The 24,909-nt window shown below is 35.6% G+C and overlaps 2 protein-coding genes and 1 long non-coding RNA gene across 6 annotated transcripts in view; 1 reads left to right on the top strand and 2 right to left on the bottom strand.

Annotated features, from left to right (window-relative positions):
- Positions 1–2,398: 2,398 nt before the first annotated feature.
- LOC106096398 (uncharacterized) lies at positions 2,399–4,480 on the bottom strand. 3 transcript variants are annotated; one of them, XR_001222889.2, is made up of 4 exons: positions 3,796–4,475; positions 3,448–3,711; positions 2,961–3,049; positions 2,399–2,879 (listed from the first exon to the last, which is right to left on the bottom strand). XR_001222889.2 is itself a non-coding variant. In XM_013264137.2 (3 exons), the coding sequence occupies exons 1-3, from the start codon at positions 4,280–4,282 to the stop codon at positions 3,021–3,023; spliced, it is 780 nt and encodes a 259-aa protein (XP_013119591.2). In that variant the 5' UTR covers positions 4,283–4,476; the 3' UTR covers positions 2,399–3,020. The 3 variants fall into 3 exon arrangements, 2 of the variants coding, with proteins under 2 accessions (XP_013119591.2, XP_013119589.2); XM_013264137.2 differs by having other exon boundaries at positions 2,399–3,049; positions 3,796–4,476; XM_013264135.2 differs by having other exon boundaries at positions 2,399–3,711; positions 3,796–4,480.
- A 1,464-nt stretch (positions 4,481–5,944) lies between these two features.
- LOC106096390 (F-box/WD repeat-containing protein 11) overlaps positions 5,945–24,909 on the top strand; it is a 29,760-nt gene continuing 10,795 nt past the window's right edge. The window contains exons 1-3 of one of the 2 annotated variants that reach the window (XM_059362839.1): positions 5,945–6,217; positions 6,462–6,650; positions 14,996–15,218. In XM_059362839.1, coding sequence (XP_059218822.1) covers positions 6,594–6,650; positions 14,996–15,218 — 280 coding nt within the window. In that variant the 5' untranslated portion in view covers positions 5,945–6,217; positions 6,462–6,593. Of the gene's footprint in view, positions 6,651–14,995; positions 15,219–24,909 lie in introns of both variants that reach the window. The other variant, XM_013264122.2, reaches the window with a different exon arrangement.
- LOC106096391 (uncharacterized) lies at positions 10,078–11,000 on the bottom strand. Its single transcript, XR_001222888.2, has 3 exons — positions 10,852–11,000; positions 10,500–10,794; positions 10,078–10,339 (listed from the first exon to the last, which is right to left on the bottom strand). It is a non-coding gene; the product is annotated as an uncharacterized LOC106096391 (long non-coding RNA).

The raw sequence follows: 24,909 nt of genomic DNA, 5'->3' as shown, positions 1-24,909 counted from the left end.
AGGTGTTTAGCACTACAAAAGAGAACCTCTATATCAAGCGGGTCTAGACAACATTCATGTACACACGGTAGCAGATACGTTGAATAGCTAGTGGTTGAATGTGGCCCTTGGAGAATGACCGTCTCTCATGGCACCTGAAGAAATTGAATTCTCCCTACGATCCGGCATATGCAGCCGCCTCAACTCCTACAGATCAATGATTGATGCCAGTGTGAAAGATGTGTGTTTCGATTGTGACATGGGACCACACGAAACATTTTACCTGTTTAACTGCCCAGCCAGACCCAGATCCCCCTGGACGCACCCCAACTTAGCCGCAGAGTTCCTGGAGCTGGATATTCAACAGAATCAAGCAGACGAATTATAGAACACAACAAACTGCTACAAAGGCAACAGAAAACCAGAAGACTTATGTGAGATTTATGTCTTCCAAAATTCCCCAAAATAACCAAGGAAGTTTGCAGTTAGACGAAAAATCAGAAGTTGGAGCCCAGATATCGGATCTTCACGAAAGTTTGCATGTATATAGTTTTATGGTAAACCTATAAGTGTGTGTAGTCTCAAGACCCTAGTTGGTCCGGGTCTCGAGATAGACGAAAATTCGACTAAAAATCAGAAACATTTTCTGTGTTGGATTTGTTGGTGAATAGACGTCGGATCTTCACGACATTTTGCACGTATATAGATATAGTGATAACCTATACGTGGTCCAAGTGATAACCACTATGTGGTCCAAGTCCCGAGATATAGGAAAATTCGATCACAAACTTTTTTTTATTTTCCAAAATACGCACTATTTTGATGAAATTTTTTATGCAGATAGGGAAAGCTCTTACCTATCCGTGTGTGTAATCTCAAGACACTAGGTGGTCCGTGTCCCGAGATATAGGCCAACGAAAATATTTTTGACGAATTTTGTGAAAAATTCTTAATCGGTTCATGGAAGGCTCATTTACAAGCCTATCGACGAATTATATTTGGTGGGCGCTAGTTAGCAGTTGACATAGTTCGCGCCAAAATTGATTTTAGAGGGTTTGGAATGAAAAATTCGACAAATAATCAGAAAAGATTTGTTTGAACTCAGGCGTCCTAATTTCTTTTTTTGTAAGAACATAGTGGCTTGGGAAATAAAATATAATGAAAATGTTTCTTTTTTTGTAAGAACATAGTGGCTTGGGAAATAAAATGACATGTTTTTTAATTTTCTCCAATTTTTCTTTTTTTAATACGTATAAAAATTTTGCTCCACAAAAATGCTTTAAATAATGAAAATACGAAATTTTATTAAAGCCGGATAAGGGAATCGAGGGTCAGGCGTTAATGGATTAAAAAGCTCAGAAAAAACAATCAACTTTTTCATTGTTTTGGCCAGTTTTATTGTAATGCTTGAACTTCCTTACAGGCAACAGAAACCCGGAGGACTTATTCTGCGTCAACAAAAATGCTTTAAATAATGAAAATATGAAATTTCATTAAAGCCGGACAAGGGAATCGAGGGTCAGGCGTTAATGGATTAAAAAGCTCAGAAAAACAGTCAACTTTTTTCATTGTTTTGACCAGTTTTATTGTAATGCTTGAACTTTCTTACAGGCAACAAAAATGCTTTAAATAATGAAAATACGAAATTTCATTAAAGCCAGACAATTGAATCAAGGGTCAGACGTTAATGGACTAAAAAAAACCGAGAAAAAAAGTCAACATTTTTCATTGTTTTGACCAGTTTTATTGTAATGCTTGAACTTTCCTACAGGCAACAGAGAACCGGTGGACTTATGTGAGATTTGTGTCTACCACAATGAATACATTCGTACTGAGGGGACAACCAAAGCCGAAATTTTTTTTCTGATGGTCTCTTCAGGACTTGAACCTAGGCTGTCAGAGTCATTGCAAGGCATACTAACCTGTGCTACCTCTTTCTTCTAAGTAGTGTGTTAGGTTAGCCCCATGCCACTATGGACATACACCTAAGCCAGTAATCGACTTGTTGTGCGCTCTAATTTTTTTAGTAGTATGTTATTGTAGATAAAAAAAACCACCTTCCAGTGAACTCACCATATTGGTGGACTACACATTCAACCTTACCCAACCCAAAAAACAATTCAATGAAAATTTCTTCAAAATAAAATTTTTCGTCACATGTAAATATTCCCAAAAAATGTGTTTTCCCCCCCAAAAGAAAAAAATATGCGGATTTCTGTTTATATTTTTAAAATATGTATATTTCACATCAGTAGTTATTTCATATGCAAGTAAAAAACATTCAGGTATTTAAATATATAAATAAAAAGTAGGAGTAATATTAGAGCAACATACCTCTTCAAATACTTACTATTTGTGTTTTAATAAAAATGCTGCTGTAGAGAAACCTCGAAATAAGTTTTTTAAGTAAAAAAGAATATATAAATCAAGAGAATTATAATACAACACCCCAACATTTTCAAATATTTTGCAGTACATAGTAATATATACATACATTAAATTTGATTTGAAAATTGCAGAACATTGCAAAACGCCTTAAAAAAATTATTGGAGCGACTGCTTTTGTAAGGAAAATTTATGTTTATGATTGAGACGATAGATACAGCGTATGGTATCTGTTTAAGTGCAATGAATCCCATAAATGCAAGTAATTTTAATTCATTTTTTTTTTTTGTATTATGTGTTTGTAGACTGATTTTGGTAATGGATTCAATGCAACTTGAGTTGTATACGTATGATGGCATTATAGGTTGCTCTACCATGGCTAAGGTTTATGGTGATGTATTATAATTCTCTCACATTTAGCAGAACATCGTTCAGAACATTCGTCTGCCGATGACATGGGGCCAAAATGTACGTCTTTACAACCGCATAAATGCTGTCGGCATTCATTTCTGGCGCTGTAAAAAGATTCAATACAAGTATCAGTTTGACTATCGAACAAATTTGCGCTTTTCAACAGCTTGACGTTGAAAACCCACCTTTGTTAGCAACGTGTGCTATTCAATATAAGAAAGCTAATCAGCTCGCTGCCGGGTATCTCAATAGCATCCAAGACGACACATGTACACTGAAATGTCGAAAATATTGTTTAAAAATCGTTGCTTGATGCATATTTGGGTTTTTTAAAGAGGGTTATTGCTCTAATTATGACTCCTACTTATTTTTGTGTGTATCTTATAAGTAATTTATGTATAAAATAAGTAATGAGTATAAAATAATCATGCCTCCAAATAACAATTATAAATACAAATTGGTGTAAACATATTTAAATTCTTATTTCTAGTTTTATATTAACATAATATATATAATCTAAAGAGGTTTTAACCTCAACGTATTTAACATATATAATGGAGAAGTTCAGATAATAATGGATAACAAAGACTTATTGTATTTCACTACTAAACAGTTGTAGGGGCGGGCTGGGACTTAAATCAAAATGACAAGTCGGACAAAACTCTTCCTTACCACGTTTTACATGTAGACATTGTCCATGTGCTGTTGTTAAACCTCCAATATCATCATCCCAGCTGAGGTCTGTGGAAAATGTTGATAATTCGGGAGATGAATGTATGTCAGATGACGAAGAAGTTGCATAATAACAGTGATCCTCAAATACACTTTGTTTGTCTTCTTGTTGTCCGACATCTTGGGCGCCGGCAAGACAGCTGTCCTTATCCCATATGCTGCTTAAATCAGAGCAGCTTTCGAAGCAGCCGCAATTATCAAAATCTGTGTGAAAGTTGTTATTAAAGCAAAAATAAAACGATGAATTATCAGTTGTGGAATTCGGAGTGTTGAGTTCTGTAACTGTACCATTGTCCATTATGTCATCTGTTGTTTCAGCTGCGCTGCTGCATTTACTTTCTGCTTCTTCTTGGCCCCCACTACACGGTGTCTTCTTGTTACTCAAGATGGAGAGCAGGCTAGATATTTCTGTATGATTAGCTATTATATTTTGGTAATATTTTTTTTGTTTTTCTAGTTGCCGCGATATAGCCATTTGTCGTTTGAGCGCTTTGCTCAACGTATCATTGGCCGAGCGGGCATACTGAAGCTCCTTTTCAAGCGTTTCCAAATACAACTTCTTTTTTCGACGATTCTCACGGGCATTTACAGCATTTCTATTGTAAATTTTTGGATCTGGTTTTCTGGTGGGCAATCTTTGTTCGCCATTACGTTTTATCGTTACTGATTTCTTATCGGCAATGATAAGCGTTGAGCTTCCGAAACTATATTTTTCCAAATCATATGACTCAAGATCTTCCTCAGTTTGGTGACGCACGTTCAAAATTGGTTCCATTGATGCGAAATGAATTGAACAAACAGATGCAAGAAACAGTAATAACTTCGACGAATTTTCTGGAATTCTTACTTTACCTTTTTTATAATTTATGTAAATGTTTTCTGGGAAAGAATTTGGGAATACGACGCAATATGCAATTTTTCAACGAGCAGAATGAATAAACGTTTAACAGAAGTCAAGGCAATCTGCGAGAAAGCAACGACATCGCTAACTTTCGATAACACAATTTTTTTTAAATTCGCAGGGTGACGCAAATTGGCAATAAATCCAAAAGTACGGAATATAACAACCATTACTAATAATAGCTGTGTTTTATTTCAGTACTGTATACTACTGAGCAACGACAAAAATCGATTCACTAAACATGGTATTGACATATAAAAAATTTTTCAAAAAAAGTGTTAATTGACATTTGAAACCCGTTTTTTATGGCAAGTGATTGGTAAAGAGCCATTGAAACCAATTAAAACATACAAAAATGACGCCTACAATGGTTTCAAGCGTTGCCACTAAAATTTTTATTTCTTTTCTTCACTATAAACTGAGTACTATTTTCTCTCCTATTTTCTTCCAGCATTTCGCCGTCGTTTTTTATTTGGGATTGGCAGCATTCCGCTTAAAAGGCTGAACAGAATACTAAGCTTAAGAAATGCATTGACATATCCTAAGCAAAGTTTTCGTTACCGAAAAGTTCACTTGATTAAATGAAATTTTCTTTGCGTAACAGGGTGACATAATAAGTATTGGCAAATGCATAAAAATGTATATTTAATCGCTCTATGCAACATGAAATAATTTATTTGCTAAAAACTATTACAAATCGGGCTATATGGTGAATCGATGTTTATTGCCCACTTGAAGTCTAACAACTACTTTCCAGTGGAGACATTGAAATAACAGAGAAATTATTGTGCTCTTACAACTTGGCAGCAAATGTCAAGCATATAGGTGTCGGCAGCTACTAACAGCCGGTCAGGTTTGACGGTATTAAGATGTCAGATTTTTTTGCATTGCCTTTGTTTATATCTTCTTTCTCGCATTTTCTATACTCAGCTACGCACACATATACACACACGCATACAAATTTCTTTGTGTGTGTTGGCAAAACGTTGATCAACTTGAGGACAATATAGCGGATTGCACCATATGATTTGTGGTTGTTGTACAAATGAGACCACCCTTAATTGTTTCGGCATGGACAAGTACACATAATGGAAGCTACGGCTGCCGAAACCCTATATATGTGCATTATGTGCAATCCTAAAAAAGTTTATTTGATTGCTATGCCAGACATGTTTTGCAAATTTTACATGGCGAAACAATTAAAGTTGGTCTTAGCTTTTCGCTTGAGACCACCTTTTTAAATCTGCCTTGCAAATCGTATTATTTTCACTTTTTTCCTCGTATTGTTTTGACAGTTTGGCAAATAGCGTTATCATTTCATGGCAAAACAATTCCATCAGCTGGGCAAGTGAGCTAACCTTCTTTAGTTAACCCTGAGTGAACCCCGATCCTTCATACCGTTTGTTAAAGAGAGATAACAGGAGATATATCGTTGCCTTTCCGTCCTTTTTAAAAACATAAATACCAAGTACCAAATAATTACATATATTCGTACCGGCTACTCACCATTGGGTGAACAGCCATTCCTTCGTATAACAGAGACAACAGGAGAACCATACATTTACTTTGTGACGCGTGAGCCAAGTAGAGCAGAAGCCTCAATCATCTTCGCATAATTGAACATGGTTCAATCAATTCAATATTTAACGCTACTTTGAAGAACAAAATATTTGCAGTACAGTGTGATATATCAAGAAAAAAAATTGCTTAAAAATGTTTTTCAAACAGCGATAAACGAAAAGAAAGTCGAATCCCAAAAACGAATGACTTGCGCTTGTTCGGGAAAAAAATACGTGAGCGAGCAAGAAAGTGAGCTATGAAGCAGCATACTCTGTAACAGGCAAACATCGAAGAGAGACGGTTATATCTTATATTTTGCGCTCTCTCCTCCGAGTTGTTTTTGCTTTTGTTTGTGTGCGTGTGTGTGCTGTGAACCACAAAACGCGAGTGTTTTTTTTAGAGAAGAGATTTTATTTTAGAAGATTGCATCTTTTTTTTTTAATAATTATTTTACTGTGATTTTTAATTACCTTTTTCGTCATAATTATAAAAGAAATTTTGTGCTCCGGCGCAAGAAGAAATAATTGTAAAATAATTACACATAGTAGTAGTGCAGCATCATCAGCTAATCTACGAAAATATATAATATTTATTGAATAGCAAACAAACAGTTCAAGTTTATAACATGATGAAAATGGAGACTGATAAAATTATGGATGAAACTAATTCCAATTCGCAACCTGTAAGTTTTTACTTTGTTTTTTTTTTCATAAATTTATTTTATGAAGTAGTTCGTTATTGTTGTATTTGGTTCTCTATGTTGGATGGGAATGAATATACATATATATATATATATACATATATATATATATATATGTGTGTTTGTATGTTGCGTTGAATGTTGTTAGTGGTATTGAATATTCATTTGTAATCCAAGGTTTTAGTTATTTAACTTTAGTTTCACCTTTGTGCGGATTTTGATCATGTCTTTGGTGTTGTAGGCGCTCCTTGTATAATTTTGTTTGTTAATCATTTATGCATTCTAATATTAAAGGGTTGTCATATTTTTTTTGTCGTCATTTTTCACCACTGGTTACACGTCTATCTGCCTGCTGGGCTTTCTAGTGGTGAAAATAAATGACTGTGTCATTGTTGGGACACAATCGCTGATCTAGGCATTACTTTTCTCGACCTCAGTTTGAAGTTATTTATATAAGTAGTGTGTTCGCCAAACAAGCGGGAAACGACTCATGTAATTTATTAAATGATATTTACCAGAGACAAATTTTTTCCATTTTTCATATATAATCACACCTAAAGGCGATTTTTAAATTATGACAGTGGACATTTTTGTTTTCATACGCTGCATATGCATGCATATTATTTAATAGACACAAATTAAATGGATATTATATGAATATTTTACATTTTCTGAGCCACCTACCTTGGTGCAGAGATTAGCATGTCCGAAAGAAGTTATTCAGTTATTTAAGTCACTTTAACACGTTCAACACATTAAGGCTGTATATGTGTAACTACTGATAAATGAGTAAGACACTCACAGGCAATGGTCCTAACCTGAATCTTTATGAGTTGAAGATCAATACATTTTAATACTCTTTCCGGGGAACATACGACATTGTTCGCCAAAATTTGTACTCGTTTGGTCGCAACCACTTTTAGAGAGCTTAATAAGTCCTGTGTTAAGTTATTGGATTTAAAATGTTCGGCAGAATTTTAGAGAAAAATATTCCTGGCATTGACAGCAAAAAGCACTCCCGGATTTCCCTGGTGCCTATCATCAGACTTTCCAGGTAGCTACTAAAAAGCGTAATACTTGTACAAGCATGGGTAATTTATGGGTTTATCTGTTTTTCTGTTAAATTCCACCTCAAAAAATTTATCTCATAAAAGTTACTTGTTACCCAATATTACACAGTGACTTGTATAAGACTTCTTGTCCAAATCGTACTAAATTTAGATGTATTTGAGGTGGAGGTAGCGATCCTCGTCAAGATCCATAGGTTAGCAAGCTCGTTCCGGTCCATCGCCGCGGAAACGTTATGGTCATCGGTTATTTAAAGGTGCCAATAACTCGCCTTGTCATGAGTAACACAGGCACACAGTATTTAAGCAGGAGCAGGTTCTGTCCGCACTTTCACTTAATTTCTGGCTCTAACAGATGTATTTGTGATTGACCCGGAGAGATGCGCATGATTGTTCAGCAGTAAATTTATTGAGCATTCCGAGAATGACATTCTAGGAGGAGATGGGGAGCCATTACAAATTGACGTGGATGAAGTAACGAATGTCCAAGGCGTTGGGCCCCGGTGGAATCCCTACACCGATGCTGAAGAATCAGGATCTAGCTGCAGTCGAGTATATTATAACGGTCCTCAACCTGTCTTTGAACATTCATATACCTGATGTATGTAAGATGGGCAGGGTGACCCCGCTATTGAAGCCTGAGAAGGACCCAAGTAAGCGGGAGTCGCACAGACTGATCTCCCTTCTCTCACCAGTAGCCAAGAATCTTGAGGGACTACTCCTCCCGAGCCTTATTGGAGAATTTCCATTCGCCGAGAATCAGCATGGATTTTCATTCTCAGAGCATCAGCATGTATTTCCAAGACTGGATACCAAAACAAATGCTTTGCATTCCATCACCCCACACATTTGCCGTAGCTTCAATCAGCCCAGGCCATGTGATAGGACGGTGCTCGTGGCTTTGGATCTATTGAAAGCATTCGACACGTTCAGTAATGCCAAACTTTTTTAAGGACATTGCCAACACGTCCGTCCAGCCAGGTCTGAAACGCTGGGTCGCGAATTATCTGTGTGGACGTCAGGCATTTGGGGAATTTAGGGTTAAGAAGTCGAAACACAGCAACAGGTAGTTCCCTAAGGCGGGCTGATATCTCCGGCGCTGTTTAACCTTTACATATCCTTCATTCCAGCGCCTCCAGACGGCGACTCATACGCGGACGATTGCACGATCATGGCATCAGGTCCACTCCATTATTAACATATGCGATAGGTTAAACCCACTCGACTCAGACCCACACCCCACCTTAGGAGCAGAGTTACTGGATCTGGATATTTAACAGAACCAAGTAGAACACAACACACTGCAAAAACAACAACTTTCCACTCGATATCGCATTCCGCTATCCGCTCCCTGTGGATGCTCCCGGAAGCTCTGACGGTGGCGTTGCGCCGTTCTATTGATATTTCTACAGAAGCCACCGTGGCGCATAGGTTAACATGTCCGCCTATGACGGCAAAAGCTTATGTTCACATCCCGGCGTGAACAGAAAGACTTTCAGCGGTGGTTATCCCCATACTAATGGGGGCTACATTTGGTGAAGCTATGCGTACGCTATATGCGGCACGTCGTTCGAACAAGGCATAAAAAAGTAGGCCCCTTGTCGTTGAGCTTAAACTTTAATCGGACTTCTCTCATTAATAAGATAGAATTATCGGCTGTTGCTTAAGGGAATCTTTATGGTAAATTTAGTATGTGTTCTCACCCTCTCCGCAAAAAAGTAATGATTTGTAAATTTCCATTGATCGTGCTCATAATCTTTTGTAACTCGGAAAACGCTAAATTTCCCATCCTCTGTTCCTCCGTCTGTTGCAAGTACCCTAACTTCCCAATGAATAAAGTTTGCCGTTAAAAATTTTACACAAATGGTTTTTATCGATTGAATTTGACTAGTGGGACAAATTTCTTGTCAAAGACGATTAAAGTAAAGTATGCCTCTTACTGACGTATGTGTGCCATTTTGCATTGTAAATGAGCCACACCAATCCATGTTCCTATATATTGTAACTCGCATATAAACCAATCTCCAAATTTGACTTCCTGAGGCCCTGGAGCAATTTTGCAATAAAAGTCCTCCCGTTGTGACAATATACATACCAATTATGATCCGAATCGTTCCATGATCCAATACAGCTTTTATATAAACCGATTTCACATTTGTATTCTCCAACCCTAGACGGTGCAATTCTTATTTGATTTGGATGAAATGTTGATGGCTTCTCTTACGACTTCCAATAATAGTCCAAAGTATAGTCCAAATCGCCTATAACCTGATAAAGCTCCAATATTAACTGAACTTTCGATTTGACTTCTTAAAACACAATTTTTTAAGATTCTGCTCACATGAATTAAACTCGCTTTTATTTGCTAAACAAATTTTGACCAGGCCAAATTTTACGGAGTTTTACTTGTTTTTTTCTTGAATAATAATCTTAGTCGGTTCATAAAGAATTGTATAATCTTTTTTTTAATTCTGTTTTAGTCTAATTTTTTATCATGCATTCTGTTTTGTGTACTAAATAATGTAGCATTCGTGAATTTGATTTCCAGCAAAGGTTTATGGTCTACCGCAACAAATTGGTATGCCTCGCCCCTTTCTTTCCAACCTAAAAAATTAGAATTTTCATTAATTTATTTAAATTTAAGTTGATTACATACATAAAAATATTTAAAACAGAGTTTAATTTTGCGCAATCTTTCTAAGGCAGAATATGAAACTTATAAATTTCAAGTACTCTGCATTAAATTTTAAAAGGGAATACTTACCTTGAAAATGTTTGTTTCTTGTTGTGTAAGCATAAGCAAACATTAAATTAAAAAAATAACATACTATATCGATATGTTTCGAATGTCAAGGCCAGCTGTAGTGTAGCTAAAAACATTTATGATAGTCAAATTCTGCATGTAAGTATCTGCCCCCCTACACATCATTTTATTATTTGTCCCCTTATCATCGAACTATTTTTGATATGCCTGCCAGCAGCACAGTAGCTATACCGACTCTTTCGTTCGATATACATACGTACTCTTTAAATAATTGTTGATGTTGTTGTTTTTAAGCCTGAAATTGCAATTATTTAAGTAGTTGTGTGTTACCTTCAAATATATCATGTCTCACAATACTATTCGCACTAAGCAACAAGTTTGACATTGTTCAGAGATTTGCTCATACCCCTTACATCCATCTCCCAGGCCGTTACTTCAAACACTGACCAACCGTACATTGTATCACCTATCTAATGCTTTACTACGATTAGTCATTATCGTAACACAATATGGGTTTTGTTATTTTATAAATTTATAAACGATATACTCGGAAATTGTCTGTAGGTGAATGACGAGCATGGAGTGTTATTGTTTTTATTTAATCTTCTTTATCTATTAGACCACCAAACCATTTAATGAGGGCACAAATTATTGGATAACATATTTCTCTTATTTTTCAAATACTTGTAAATATATTCAATTATAATTAATTATGGAAATCGCTAATTATTTTTGTCCTTAGTTTAGTTAATTATTGTTGGGTCACTTCGACTAGCTTACCTAATAATGGGAATTTTCCCATGAACATAACATTAACAAATAGAGAGTGTAATTCTTTCATAACAATGAGTGCTGTTCGATTCAGGTTTAGGCTCAATTATAATGGATTTCCTTTTTATTGCCCAGTCCGAACTACGTATAGCTGAATAATGTCGCAAACATTTTTTCAGATATTCAGGATTCGAACCAAGGCGTTTAGTGTCACAGACGGATATGCTATCCTCCTACTCTTCATTGAAAATGATTGAATTGATTTTCCTTAAGCTTTGTAGGCTAGGTTAGGTAAGAGTGGCAATCCTTTACAGACTTACATAAACAATTTTACGTCCATTGTGATACCACAGTAGCGACAGACCAAGGCTTCCGGCGGGAATTGAGCCCACGACCCCTGCACTGGGAATCCAAGCACGCTACCAACTCGGCTACCGGGGCCCCCAAGCTTTGTATGTATTGACTTTCAGAATCGTAAAGAACCCAATCATCCTATGTTCAGAAATCTGTTGTAATGCTGAGTTTACATGGCACATCATGATCGTACTCATCGTGTGTACGTTTTGATTACAGCTTTTGCCTAAAACGGTACATCGATTTTTTCTTTTCTTTGATTTTATTTAATTTTTCATACTTTACTTCTCATTTCTTAACTGTATTTGTCACAGAACGTGTTTTTCAATATCTGTCAATTAATGATTACACATTTCTTTGTAAACGGTAATCGATAGACGTCATTCATCGAAAAAAATCAAATGATTTTGATTTTTCAGCCATGACTAATGGTTATGTGTACATGTGATGAATACACCTTAGTTTTCACCAATACTATTACAATGACCATACATCCGAAGTGCCAGTATAAGTTTTAAGAGCTGACAAAATATCGATACTATCGATATTTTATTTTTTGTCTGAATATCGATTGATAATTTTCTTATACATACTATCGGCAAAGTTATATTTTTCTCAAAATTGATGAAAAAAGCTTTTCGACATTGTATATATCCACTAAGATCCATTTTCATCCGATTGGGCTAAAATTTTGTGCAACAATTTCTCTCATGACTTCCAACTGACTTTATTAAAATTGATTTTATTCAGTTTGTGCTCTATATGAAACGATCTCTTGGTTTTAACTTCTCATTTACGTTTGAAATATAGGTGATGGGAAATTGACGATAGTATGGATATTTATTATTAGAAGTACCGAAAATATCGATAGTTTGCCAGCTCTACTGCCAAGATCTCCTACATCTAAACCAGTTTTTTAGTTTCTTCCTATAAAGTAAAACCGTGCAAATAAAAACGTCTATCACGGATTTACTTGTTTTCAGTTGAAAATGTTCCTTTCGTCTATTGTAATTTGTAAGTCATTTTGTATTTGTAATAGGAAAATAACGATAATACCGATTTTATTTATTTTTATTTGTTTAATAAATATCGAATTTTGTTATTATCGATAGCTTGACAGCTCTAAATTCTCTTTTGAGCTCGCAGTGACATCTACACGTATTACTTTTCCTTGTGGATTCCACCGATGTTATTTGTTTATGGCCGTAGACTATGGAAGTAAAAACGGGTTTAAATTTGGTCGTCACAACTTTCTGTATACTCACTACCATTACAAGATGAACCGGCACGGGATAACTATGAGTATCACCCAGGCTCCGATCTGTGTGCTGTTTATTGTTATCACGAGAAGCTTAGCTGCGTGCTAACGGGTGCGTCCACAAGTTGCGGACGCGCATCTACCCCATACAGAGTAGATGCAATTGCAGCCGTGGACAATCAGCGGTATCGAGCGGAGAGTCCCAGTGAGAGACCGGGTGACACCGGCTCTCGCATACGTACTGAATACCTGTAATGCTCATATGACATGGCGAGTTATTGGTGGCTTTAAATAACCAATGACCATCGTGTTCCCGCGGCGATCATTCCTCCGGACCGGAACGACCTTCACAATTAGACATGTGGCTACAACAACAACCAGAATAACAAGAGGAACCTTTAGATAGCTTGAAAGGCACAATATATACCATAAAAGGCCAAGTTTTTTTAATGGTTTTTATGAATACAAATCAAAAAACTTGTATAACGGATAAGAATTGCCTCTCCAGGTTCTCAAGAAGATAAATCGGCATATCGGTTTGCATGGGATCTATTTTAATACTTTACAACGAAGGAAATTTGTATAGAAATAACATCTACAACGAAGATGCGGATAAGAATTCAGGCCAGGCTTATGTAGTATATTTGTCTCCAAGTTTGCCATGGTTTGTTATTCACAATTAAGTTTGGCCAATTAAATAATACACCTATTGTGAATGGCATAGTTAGTAATAACCAATAACAAAATGTCTTAATAAAAAAAGGTTCACAAATCTTAATCAACTTAATAAAATTGAAGTGTTTTGCAAATTGCAAAACTATTTTTACCTTGTTTTTCGAATTGTGTTGACAGGCTGGCAAACGGCATGCCGAAGTTTTAATTAAGATCAAGGTCTTTTTACACCGGAGCTACATCAGGTTATAGACCGAGTCCGACAATACATATCCATGGATTTTGGAAATCGTAATAGAAGTAATTTTGCAAAGTTTCAGTTATCAAAACTTCAAGGCGCTCAATAAGTCCAATCGGGAGAACATTTATAATGGGAGCCAAATCAGAATGTGCAAAAAAGCCACTGTGCAAAATGACAGCTATGTAAAGAATAGGCTTAATGCGATAAATTGGGAAATCGGTTATATGATACCATTACTTATACATGGACATATTTTACCCATTTTAATCCCTACCGAACTACATCAATGACAAATTCCTGGTTCCGATTTGTGTGATGTTCATTGTTATCACGAGAGGCTCAGCTGGGTGCTACCGGACTCGTCCAATGGTGTCGGATAGTGGGATGCCAGTTGTAATTGCAGTCGTGGACAATCAGCGATATCGAGTGGATAGCCTCAGTGAGTGGTCGGGGGTCACCGGCACTTGCTTAACAACTGAGATGCGAGTTATTGGCGCTTTTAAATAACCAAAGGTAATAACGTTCCCACAGTTAGCTTTACTATGGAGCTTCAGAAAGATGGCTATCTCCACAAGCGGAAATGTGGTATTAATAACAACTATATCTAATGCGAGCGTATAAAAATGTAATAAAAGAGAGTATATGATAAAGTTTTAAGCAAAAAAAAGTGGGAGGAACCCAGCGTATGATAAAGTAAGAGTCGGAATGTAAAATGAAATTGAAAAGCATTAACAAAAAAGGTCTTCCAAAATAAAAAGGTCTTGTGAAATTTTAGGACCGCTTTACTTCTAACTCGCACAACGTTAAACGTAAAAATACTATATCAATTTAATTTAAAAGCTCTGTCTAATCTGGAGATGAGTCCACATAGAAGCTTCATAAAGAAATAATACGACATATCTTCAAACTTGAATCTAAAATTATGTTCCTACGTCTTCATTTGAGGAAAATTTTTACTAAGTACCATTATTATAAAATTCGTTTTCTTTACATGTATGCAACAGAAAATAAATGTTAAGTCAAGGGGCACTTACATAAAAAATGCCCGAAGTTTATATTGGCAGTCTGTAAAAAAACTTACTTAAATAAATTTACCCCAAAGTTCTTATTTTTTAAGAATTGAAAAACTTAACTATACTTTGCAAATACAAATAAAATCATTGCCATATATTTAAATACTCTGTTCTCGATCTTTTTCAGTTTACCACAACTATGCTGTATGATCCTGTCCGCAAGAAAGAATCTTCACCCACATTTCAAGTTGAACGCGATACCTGCTTAACATATTTTTCACAATGGAACGAAACTGATCAAGTGGATTTTGTTGAGCAGCTTCTGTCACGGATGTGTCACTATCAGCATGGTCACATCGATGCGTTCCTCAAGCCAATGTTACAAAGAGATTTTATATCGTTGCTACCGAGTAAGTAGTTTATATGTTTAGTTTTTCGATTTCCATATATAAAAAGTAAAATTAAGACAACCAAAAAAGAGAAGTTTTTAAGATTATTATTAACATTTAACAAAAATATATAAATCCGATAAATTTCCGAAACCTAGCTAAAAAAAATTTCACACACATTGTTATCTTCATGACATGTCTCTGAGTCTCTTACTAGAAAATTTATTGATAGACTAATGGTTGAAACAGCATGATTTGATGTCGGAAAATTTAAAGTACGCTATTTTACATATCATGTGCAGCCCGTATAAGCTACAAAGTCGCTGTATGCCTCCCTTTGGGTTGAGTTACATCTTAAGCGTCTTTTGCTGTATACAAATTTCTAATAATCAAAAACACTCATTACCAAATAAACAGAAATATAAGCTCAATCAACAATTAATAACTACTTATTTTTAGGCATTCTTTCTAATTCCTTTTACATGGCGATGTCCTAGGAAGAAAGTCCTTTCGCACAAGCATACTAATAGTTCAAAAATAAGTACTTATGCCTAAGCATACAAGTTGTCAAAAAATAATGTCATATTATCTAAGTTGAAAGGTGCTAAAAAATAGCTATTTGGACTCACACATGGTCGCGTCCTTCCCAACCACCAAATTTTATATGAATAATTCAAATTATAAATGAAATTAAAACTTTACCTTCATCGCAGCCGAGAGGGAAACCAAAAACCTTCCGTTTTCAAAGCAGACACTACGCATTCATCCACATTACTATTGTGTGAATAAGATACTATTTTCTCCTTTCAATATCATCGCATCGGCGAATTGCTACAACAAATAATTCTTTTTGGGAACTTGATATGTTAAAATTTTTAAACAGAGCGAAGAAAATTCAATTCGCTGTGACATTCAAAATTTTCGGCAAATTTTCTTCGAGCAATCATGGCAGAAGAAAGATGTTTATTATTTTTTGAGTGTCAAGCAAGAAATAAAAAATATATTTCAAATTTTTCAGAATTCCCATTAGCTCCATAGGCTTTAACCACAAAACCACCAAGATGACAGGTTTAAATAGTTTTCACTAGGTTATTGTAGCGGTAAAAAAGCTACCAAATGAATGCCTTTCAACATCCACGGTAGAACAGGATAGTTCTAGCTCAATTCCAGTTGGGCTGGGATTGATTGCAACTTTATAGACGTGTGTCTCGATCATAACCAGGGACCACACATCACAAGTGTCAAATACATGACTCTCTGGTGGACATCAGGATTCCTCCTGGATTAAGTTCATACGATGTTGATGGGCAGGATAATTAGCGTACCACTAGCAAAGGGCGCAAATAGGAATATTGTGACTTAAGCTCAATCACCACAAGGATGGTTTTTTACCTTGAGGCTCTTGGATATAAGTGGGATTTGGCTACGAGGATGACGTTTTCATCTTGAGTGCATATAGTATGCTGCCAAGATTTGCTAATGGGCTTGACGTAAACCCCCGAAAGATAAAGTTAGTGTTATTCACCAATATGAGGTAACTTGTCTGTTTAGAGGCCCTCTCCGCTCCCACTACTAAAAGGGGTCCAGACAAGCCATTGCAATGTCAGGATTTGACGTCGAGCTGTACACATGGCAGCTCGACTTCAAATCAAATGGCAGATCGACGTCAAAATCAAATCCATTTCAGTTAGTGGCACTAACTGAAATGGGGGAATAGGTGCAGGATTATGGCTAAACGAACGGCTTTTTTCCGTCTAATGCACCTACCCCACAATTTCAGCGCTCCAATTCCAATCTTTTTCGGGGCCTAAGTTCCCTGAGTGAAGCTGATAGCGATTGAGGTTGTAAGACACGTACCATTATATAACCTAGGTTTAACAACTATAAGAGCAGCAAACACAAAAATCGATTTATAAAATATATTTTTTTAAAGTTTATATTTTTATAAGGCGAATTCAAAATTGAATTGACATATCAAGTTCCATCAGCTGTGCTAATGCGCCCACCTTATTAAATACGCCTTGATTTGACATATTCTATTTAAAGACACAATATTCTAACACATGGGAGTGATTTTAGTAGTTTTGTGGCACAGAGTGTACATCAGAAGATTTACAATACAAAGGTTCCGAGTTCAAATCTCGGACCTTCAAAATGATTTTTAATTTTTTATTACGCCCACATCATGCGGAAGAATCAACAAATTAGTGGGGAGGTAGAAAAAATTATAAAATATTTTATAATAATAACGTCACAGTATTTCCCTCCTAGTGTTACTAAGTGGTGTTGATTTGCGTCAAGCCATCCGGACTCGCAAATAAAATTGAGGTCCCTTATCATTTAGCTTAACCTTGTAGCGGACAGCACTCAAGGGATAATTTTGCCCGCAGTTTCTTAACGGCATTTTCGTCAATACCAAGGTTATAATAAGGATGTTGTTTCTATTATTATTCTTATTCTTGAGCTTCACCGAATGTTGTTAGTAATGAAATTTGTACTACCGATAACACAGAAGGTATTACTGTGGATAACTCGTTATATTTTAGCAGCTAGTAAATCTAAGGATAATGAGTTATCCATTATTTTACATGCCAAAAATAATGACATGTACTTACCAAGTTTTTGCTGGGAAGGAGCATTACCAGTTTTGTATCAAAACTCGGGCTAAAAATCTAACTATTTAGGCACAAATAGGTTAGAAAATCTGATTAAATCAGACTAATCAAAAGTGTTGATATTACAATTTATTGTTTTTTGGCATCAGATAGGAATAAACGGACGTATTAAATATGGGCTGAATGGAAAAATTTGTTGGAAAATCGTACTATATGTGTGAAATTCGAACCATTAGAGCCAGATCTTTGAATTTTGGCAATTACATTAAAATACCCTGTGATTCGAAACGCATGGGAAAAAAATCGTGTTTTTATTGTTTTTTTTTTATTTTTTAAATCACCACTTTTGCGTAAGTTAAATTTTTGTCTCAAAAGCGTACGTGATCGTGAGTCAAAAGAAAAGATCGCGCGTGAATGTGCTTGACTAAAATCTTTGTCTCGTGGGCGTGCATAAGCGTGAGTGACAAATCACTCACGTGCACATCTCTGGTATAAGCCGACAACAAGTTCCTGAAAGCCTATGCCATTCTAGAATATTTTGTACTTCTTAGATTAATATATCAAAAGTTGTGGACTTTTTTATACCCTACACCACTACTGTGGTACAAGGTATTATAGCTTAGTGAATTAGTTTGTAACGCCCAAAAGGAAGAGAGATAGACCCATTGATAAGTATACCGATCGACTCAGAATCACTTTCTGATTCGATTTAGCTATGTCCGTCTGTCTGTTCATCTTAATTTGTGTACAAATTACAGAACGCAATTTTCATCCGGTCGTCTTCAAATTTGGTATGGGCATGTTCTTCGGCTAGAGACGAAGCCTATTGAAATTGGAAAAAATCGATCAGATTTGGATAAAGCTCCCATATATATATATATATATATATATATATATATATATATATATATATATATATATATATATATATATATATATATATATATATATATATATATATATATATATATATATATACCACGCTATCCTCGACGACTTCCACATTATCTATAAAGTTTAATCGAAATCGGTTCAGATTTAGATATAGCTCCCATATATATGTTCGTCCGATTTGCAGTAATAATGCAATAAAATGGTCATTAGTTAACCGATTCTCTCGACAATTGGCAGGAAACATTTTCCTATGGCGCTCGACAATACTGGTGAATTTCGTAGAAATCGGTTCAGATTTAGATATAGCTGTCATATATGTATATCGACTGATTTTTACTTCTAGAGCCACTGCAAGCGCATTTTTTAATCAATCTTGCCAAAATTTTGCACAACGCTTTTCTCGACGATTACCACTTTATCTGAGTAGTTTGCTTGAATTAGAATTAGATATAGCTCCCATATATATGTTCGTAAAATTTTGGGTAATTTGCAATAATGTTGTCATTTGTGAACCGTAGTTATTACAGTTTGAACATATTTGCTCGAAATGTGATACGGATTGTTTAATAACCCATCTGAAAACATCCGGCGAGGTCCATCAAAATTGTTTCTGAATTAGACATAGCTCCCACATTGTACCTATAGGGTAGGTGTAGGGTATTATAATGTCGGCACCGCCCGACTTTTGCCTTTTCTTACTGGTTCTATTTTGGCCCACTGTGCCACTGCGAGTCTTTTTAAAAAAAACAGAGATGCCGAATATTTCTATTGGGCACCACTTTAAAAACCACGACCTTAGGTCTATATACTAATTTCCTCATCATAGGTATATTAAAGTTGACTTTGTCACTGGAGCACCATTTTTCCGGGTACGTAACCATTAACGACGCAATCAATTATAATCGCAGATTGAGAAATTTACCTTATAGTCCCTGCTTTTAACTATTGAGATGTTGTACAAATATTTGCCAACTATTAAATAAATAAACCAACCTACCTTATTTTAATTTAATATTAAGTTCGCTGCTGCTGTCTCTCCCTTCTCTACTGTAAAGAAGTCAAGAGAGTTGCGTTAACTGGCTACTGCCCGAATGTTTGTGTAATGGAAAGCAATGACCTTTGAGTCAGCAAATACTTTTTTGTTGGTGTGCGTAATAAGACATTAAAAATAAACGTTAATAACCACACGAGCTTTTAAACAAAACAAAATAAAATAAAAGACGGCAAGGAGATGTATGAAAAAGAGTTTATATAAAAATGAGCGTTACTTAAAAATATATTTTTTTTTGTATGGATGTTATGCATGTCTATGTGCACATACTCGTACCCTTGTGATGTGGTGTATATCGTTGTCGAAAACAGAAGCAACAAAAAACAACAACAAAGAATCATATTGTTAATTGTTTTACCAAAAAATCCATAAACGCTAACCTTCAGGCAATTACAAAAATATATATTCAAAAATACTCAAAATATTATTTTCTTTAAAGAGGAAGTAAGATTTAAACTTCTCGGAAATGTGGTAGGAATTGTTTAAATTCTCGTTTCCGCAATGTGAACGAGAGTTATTCCTCTTAAATTAGTACATACTGTCATTTTTCGTCTTTAGCAATACCCCCTAGTTGTTAAAATGATAACGGATTTTATATAACAAGGGATTTTCTTAAATGTTTGGCTTTCAATCCAAATTTTCGGTGTTTGTCATGCGTTTGACATTGACGCCACTTACCCGAAATCATTTTTATTATAACAAAATGACAAACCCACTTTACTGCAATAATAGCCTAATCAGAACGACCGATAGCCGCATCAGAACTACGAGTTGCCGAGCTATATCTCTAAATAGTAAAGCTTAATGTACATGACTGAAGTACTACCATGGCAGCCGGTTGTACGTACAAAAACAGCGTTTGAATTCGACCAGCAGCGTTTGAATTCGACCGCCGTAGCACCGAGCAGAGTATGTCCGCCTATGACGCTGAACGCATGGGTTCGAGACCTGCACAAAACCATTCATTAATAATTGTTTTTGCTGAACTCAAGAACGCTGAAGCCACATGATGTTGTATTTCAAGACTACGGAAGACGGAGACACTGAAGATAGAGTAAAAAGAACAAGTTGCTGTTGAGTAGATAATTTTGAAAAACAACCACTATTCAGTGCTTGGGAGTATTATACCCTCCACCATAGAATGGGGATATACTAATTTCGTCATTCTGCTTGTAACTCCTCGAAATATTAATCTTAAACCGCATAAAGTATATATGTATATTATTGATTGTCATGACATTTTATGTCGATCTTGCCATGTTCATCTGTCTGTCGAAAGCACGCTAACTTTCGAATGAGTATAGCTAGCCGCTCGAAATTTTACACAAATACTTCTTATAGGTGTAGGTCAGTTGGGATTGTAAATGGGCCATATCAGCCCATGTTTTGATATAGCTGCCATATAAACCGATCTTGCATCTTGACTTCTTCTGAGCCAATATAGAGCGCAATTTTTATCCGATTTAGCTGAAATTTTGCATGACGTTTTTTGATATCACTTCCAATAACTGTGCTCAGAAAAGTTCAAATCCGTCAATAACCTGATACAGCTGCCATATAACCCAATCTGGGGTCTTGACTTCTTGAGCCACTAGAGGGCGCATTTATTATCCGATTTTGCATAAGGTGTTTTGTCTTGACTTTCAATAGCTTTGCTAAGTATGGTTCTAATCGGTCAATAACTTGGTATAGCTGCCATATAAACCGAACTTGAATCTTGACTTCTTGAGCCTCTACAGTGCGAAATTATTATCCGATTGGCTGAAATTTTGTACAACGGCTTCTTCCTTGACCTTCAACATGAATATGATCTCGTATAAAAAATTACGCAAGCGGAATTTTTCTTCATAAATGTAATGATCGGGTTTCATAACCTTTGTTATAAATATTATGAAATGTTTTATTATATTAATGAAAAAAAAATCACTTTGTGACCATCTATCATTCGATATTCTTCGGGACTGGTCCTGATAACTTAGCTTACATACACAGATTCCTGTTTCCCTGGAATGTGTAGGTTACTTCCTAGGCTCGCAAGCTTGTCCGCATTACAATTCCCTGCAATATCTCTGTGGTCCGGCACCCAGAACAGGTGAATTTTGAACTGTTCAGCCATCTTGTCGAGAGATCTGCGACAGTCGAGGGCGGTTTTTGTGTTCAGAAATACGTTCTCCAGGGATTTGACGGCTGTCTGAAAAGAAAGAAAATATGAAAAAAATGTATGCCAATCGTCATAGTAACATTATATCTTAGCCATTCGACCACTTCCTTAATCACAAGGATCTCCGCTTGATACACACTGCAGTGGTTGGGTAACCTTTTCGATATAACCAATTCTAGATCTTTAGAGTACACCCCAAAGCCCACCTGGTCGTCTAGTTTGAAGCCATCCGTATAGAGGTCTATGTAGCTTCTGTTACCAGGGATATCGTAGTTCCAATCGATTTTATCGGTTCTACATGCTTGATTTTCATAAATATATGACATGTTTCATTGACTTGAGATTTATGAGATTATTTTCATAAATGATATGAAAAGGTTCATTGGGACGTAGTATTTAAACATTATTTTCATAAATGTAATGAAAAAATCAATAATTCATGAACATTTTTCTTTCCGTGTAGACGTGTGTAGGCGTGTGTTCACCAATCAACCACGTCTGCATAGAACGAATTTCGTACTACGAAAGCAGACGTCAAGCAAAATAGTACTTTATGTGAAGCAAAATTTTGAGTAGTATTTAATTCCTGATTTATTTTTTAAGAAAAATGTTAATGTCAACTTTTATTATATGTACTATAAATTATTATTGGTAATATTAGTTAAATTTTTGAGACTAATTATTTTTGCGTATTATTTAATTCCTGATTTATTTTTGATAAAACTTTAATGAATTGTTAATTTGTTAGTGTTTTAGTCATATGCACCGGAATACATGCATTGTTCAACGTGCACTTACTGAAATCTGAATCAATGTTTCTTTTTCCTGAAGGGCTCATTTTATGCATTCACTCATCTTGTAGTCTTGGTTTCTTGTTATCTGTTTTACTCAATTCTCAATTGTGTCAAACAATGTTGTGTTTTTAAACGATGAGTTCAGTTCTTGAAAAACTCTATGATTGTTATTTATGATGTCTGGGCTAGAGTTGGGCATTTTAGTTCCTTTAAGTGATTGCTCCTTTTAGTTCCGTTCCACAAAAGGAACTAGTTCCTTTTCTTAGTTCCTTAGCTCTTTTTTCATTTGCGATCCCCTTTTTTTGATTCCTTCATGCAAAACAAAAAAAAAGCTTTGAATTTTGTTCTGAACCTTGAAATGAGTATTTTTAATTGTATATATGATAAAAACAGTCAGACTGTATATGTAATTGAATTTAAAATTCAATTTTGTACTTTTTTTTTAAACAAGTTTTAAGTCTCGATGCTAAAAAAACACGATCAAAAGCGCATCAAAACAATTTAGATTTGTTGACAAAAAAATAATATGTGGATGCCACCACGTTTCTATTGGGTTGCCCAAAAAGTAATTGCGGATTATTTAAAAGAAAGTAAATGCATTTTTAATAAAACTTAGAATGAACTTTAATCAAATATACTTTTTTTACACTTTTTTCTAAAGCAAGCTAAAAGTAACAGCTGATAACTGACAGAAGAAGAATGCAATTACAGAGTCACAAGCTGTGAAAAAATTTGTCAACGCCGACTAAATGAAAAATCCGCAATTACTTTTTGGGCAACCCAATATATTTGTGCCTCCACATTCATTTAATGTGGTTGCCACAAATAACTTATTTTCCTTTCACCTAAATCACAACGTACAGAGTTGTTGTACATTAAAAAGTTGAAAAGTGTACATGCAAAAAAAAAAAGAACTATAGAACATAAGGTGGATTAATAAAGGTGATCTCATGCGAACAGCTGAAAACAGCCGGCCTGTTTGACGGTATTAAAATTTTAGTTCTGTGCTTACATTCGCACCAAAACCACACCGTTTTTTTGCACGTTCTCTTTGTTTGTGTTTCTCTTATTTTACCTATACACGTACACATACGAGCGCACGTTTCTTTGGTTGTATTGAGAAAAATGTCATTTCTGAAATAACATCTTAAAGGCAGAATGGCCGATTGCACAATATGATTTGTGGTTATTGTGCAAATGAGACGACCTTTAATTGTTTCGCCATGTATGGAACTAAAAAGAGGAAAGAGATGGAACTAGTTCCACCAGTTCCTTACTTGTATAAGTTCCAATGAACTAGTTCCATCCGGAACTACTCAACTCTAGTCTGGACCTTCAGCCTCATAGGCGGACATGTTAGGCTCTGCGCTGCGGTGGTCTGTTACCACACCCTACACCGCTACTATGGTACAGGGCATTATTTAATGTCATGTTTCGAAGCCAATGGAAGCTTCTCCTTAAACTCAACATAAATGTAGCCTAAATGAAACAAAGGCACTTGCGAGTAAATTAAACATATAAATGATTACTTCACTTAATCGATATGATAGCTCCTTTTTGCGTAGTCTTTAATTCACCACACTTCACCGCCTTGTTCTCGCCACGATTCGAAGCCAGGCGTTCAGAGTCATTGGTGGATATCTCTGCGCTACGGCGGTAAAGTGGAATAGTTATTTATAAAACTACGTGCACAGATTGGTACATATACATTTAAGTCAAGCATAATCAGATTAGATCATTCACAATAAGATGTGCTTTTACAATATGTTTTCGATGGCCTCACTAGTTTGTGAATATAATATACCATGGCAATCCTAGAAGGAATTCTAACTTAAAGCCTGCAATGATTAGTTGAGTAAAACTTCTTTGCACTGGATGGATAGTCGTTATTTTCAACTCATTTTTAATTCAACTCATTTTTAAACTTTTACATTATAAAAGTAATAGCTTATAAATTCTTGTCATTCTTCATCATGAATTTACCAAAGGATGAGTTACAAACTTCAGTCAATTAAAGCACGCAATCTCTAACTTATGAACCCCAAGCACAGTGACATCACGAGGTCAGTCTCCATATTTGAAATTCAGTAGATATAAATTTTGGGCTGGGTTTTGGTCAATTAAATTCCATCTAAACTATTTCTTGACTACCAAAAATCATATTCACGTCATATTTGCTACAAAAAGATTTTTAATA

Source organism: Stomoxys calcitrans, chromosome 2, assembly GCF_963082655.1.
Source record: "Stomoxys calcitrans chromosome 2, idStoCalc2.1, whole genome shotgun sequence".
In the NCBI taxonomy this organism is placed as follows: Eukaryota; Metazoa; Arthropoda; class Insecta; order Diptera; family Muscidae; genus Stomoxys; species Stomoxys calcitrans.
Note: the sequence above shows the minus strand (reverse complement) of the source record. Positions and strands in the feature narration are given on the sequence as shown.

Coding starts and splice junctions, on each gene's coding strand:
- LOC106096398 (XM_013264135.2), bottom strand. CDS start 4,282: ATGGAACCAATTTTGAACGTGCGTCACCAAACTGAGGAAGATCTTGAG. Junction 3,712..3,795: donor AGATGACATAATGGACAATG/GTACAGTTACAG, acceptor ACTTTCACACAG/ATTTTGATAATTGCGGCTGC.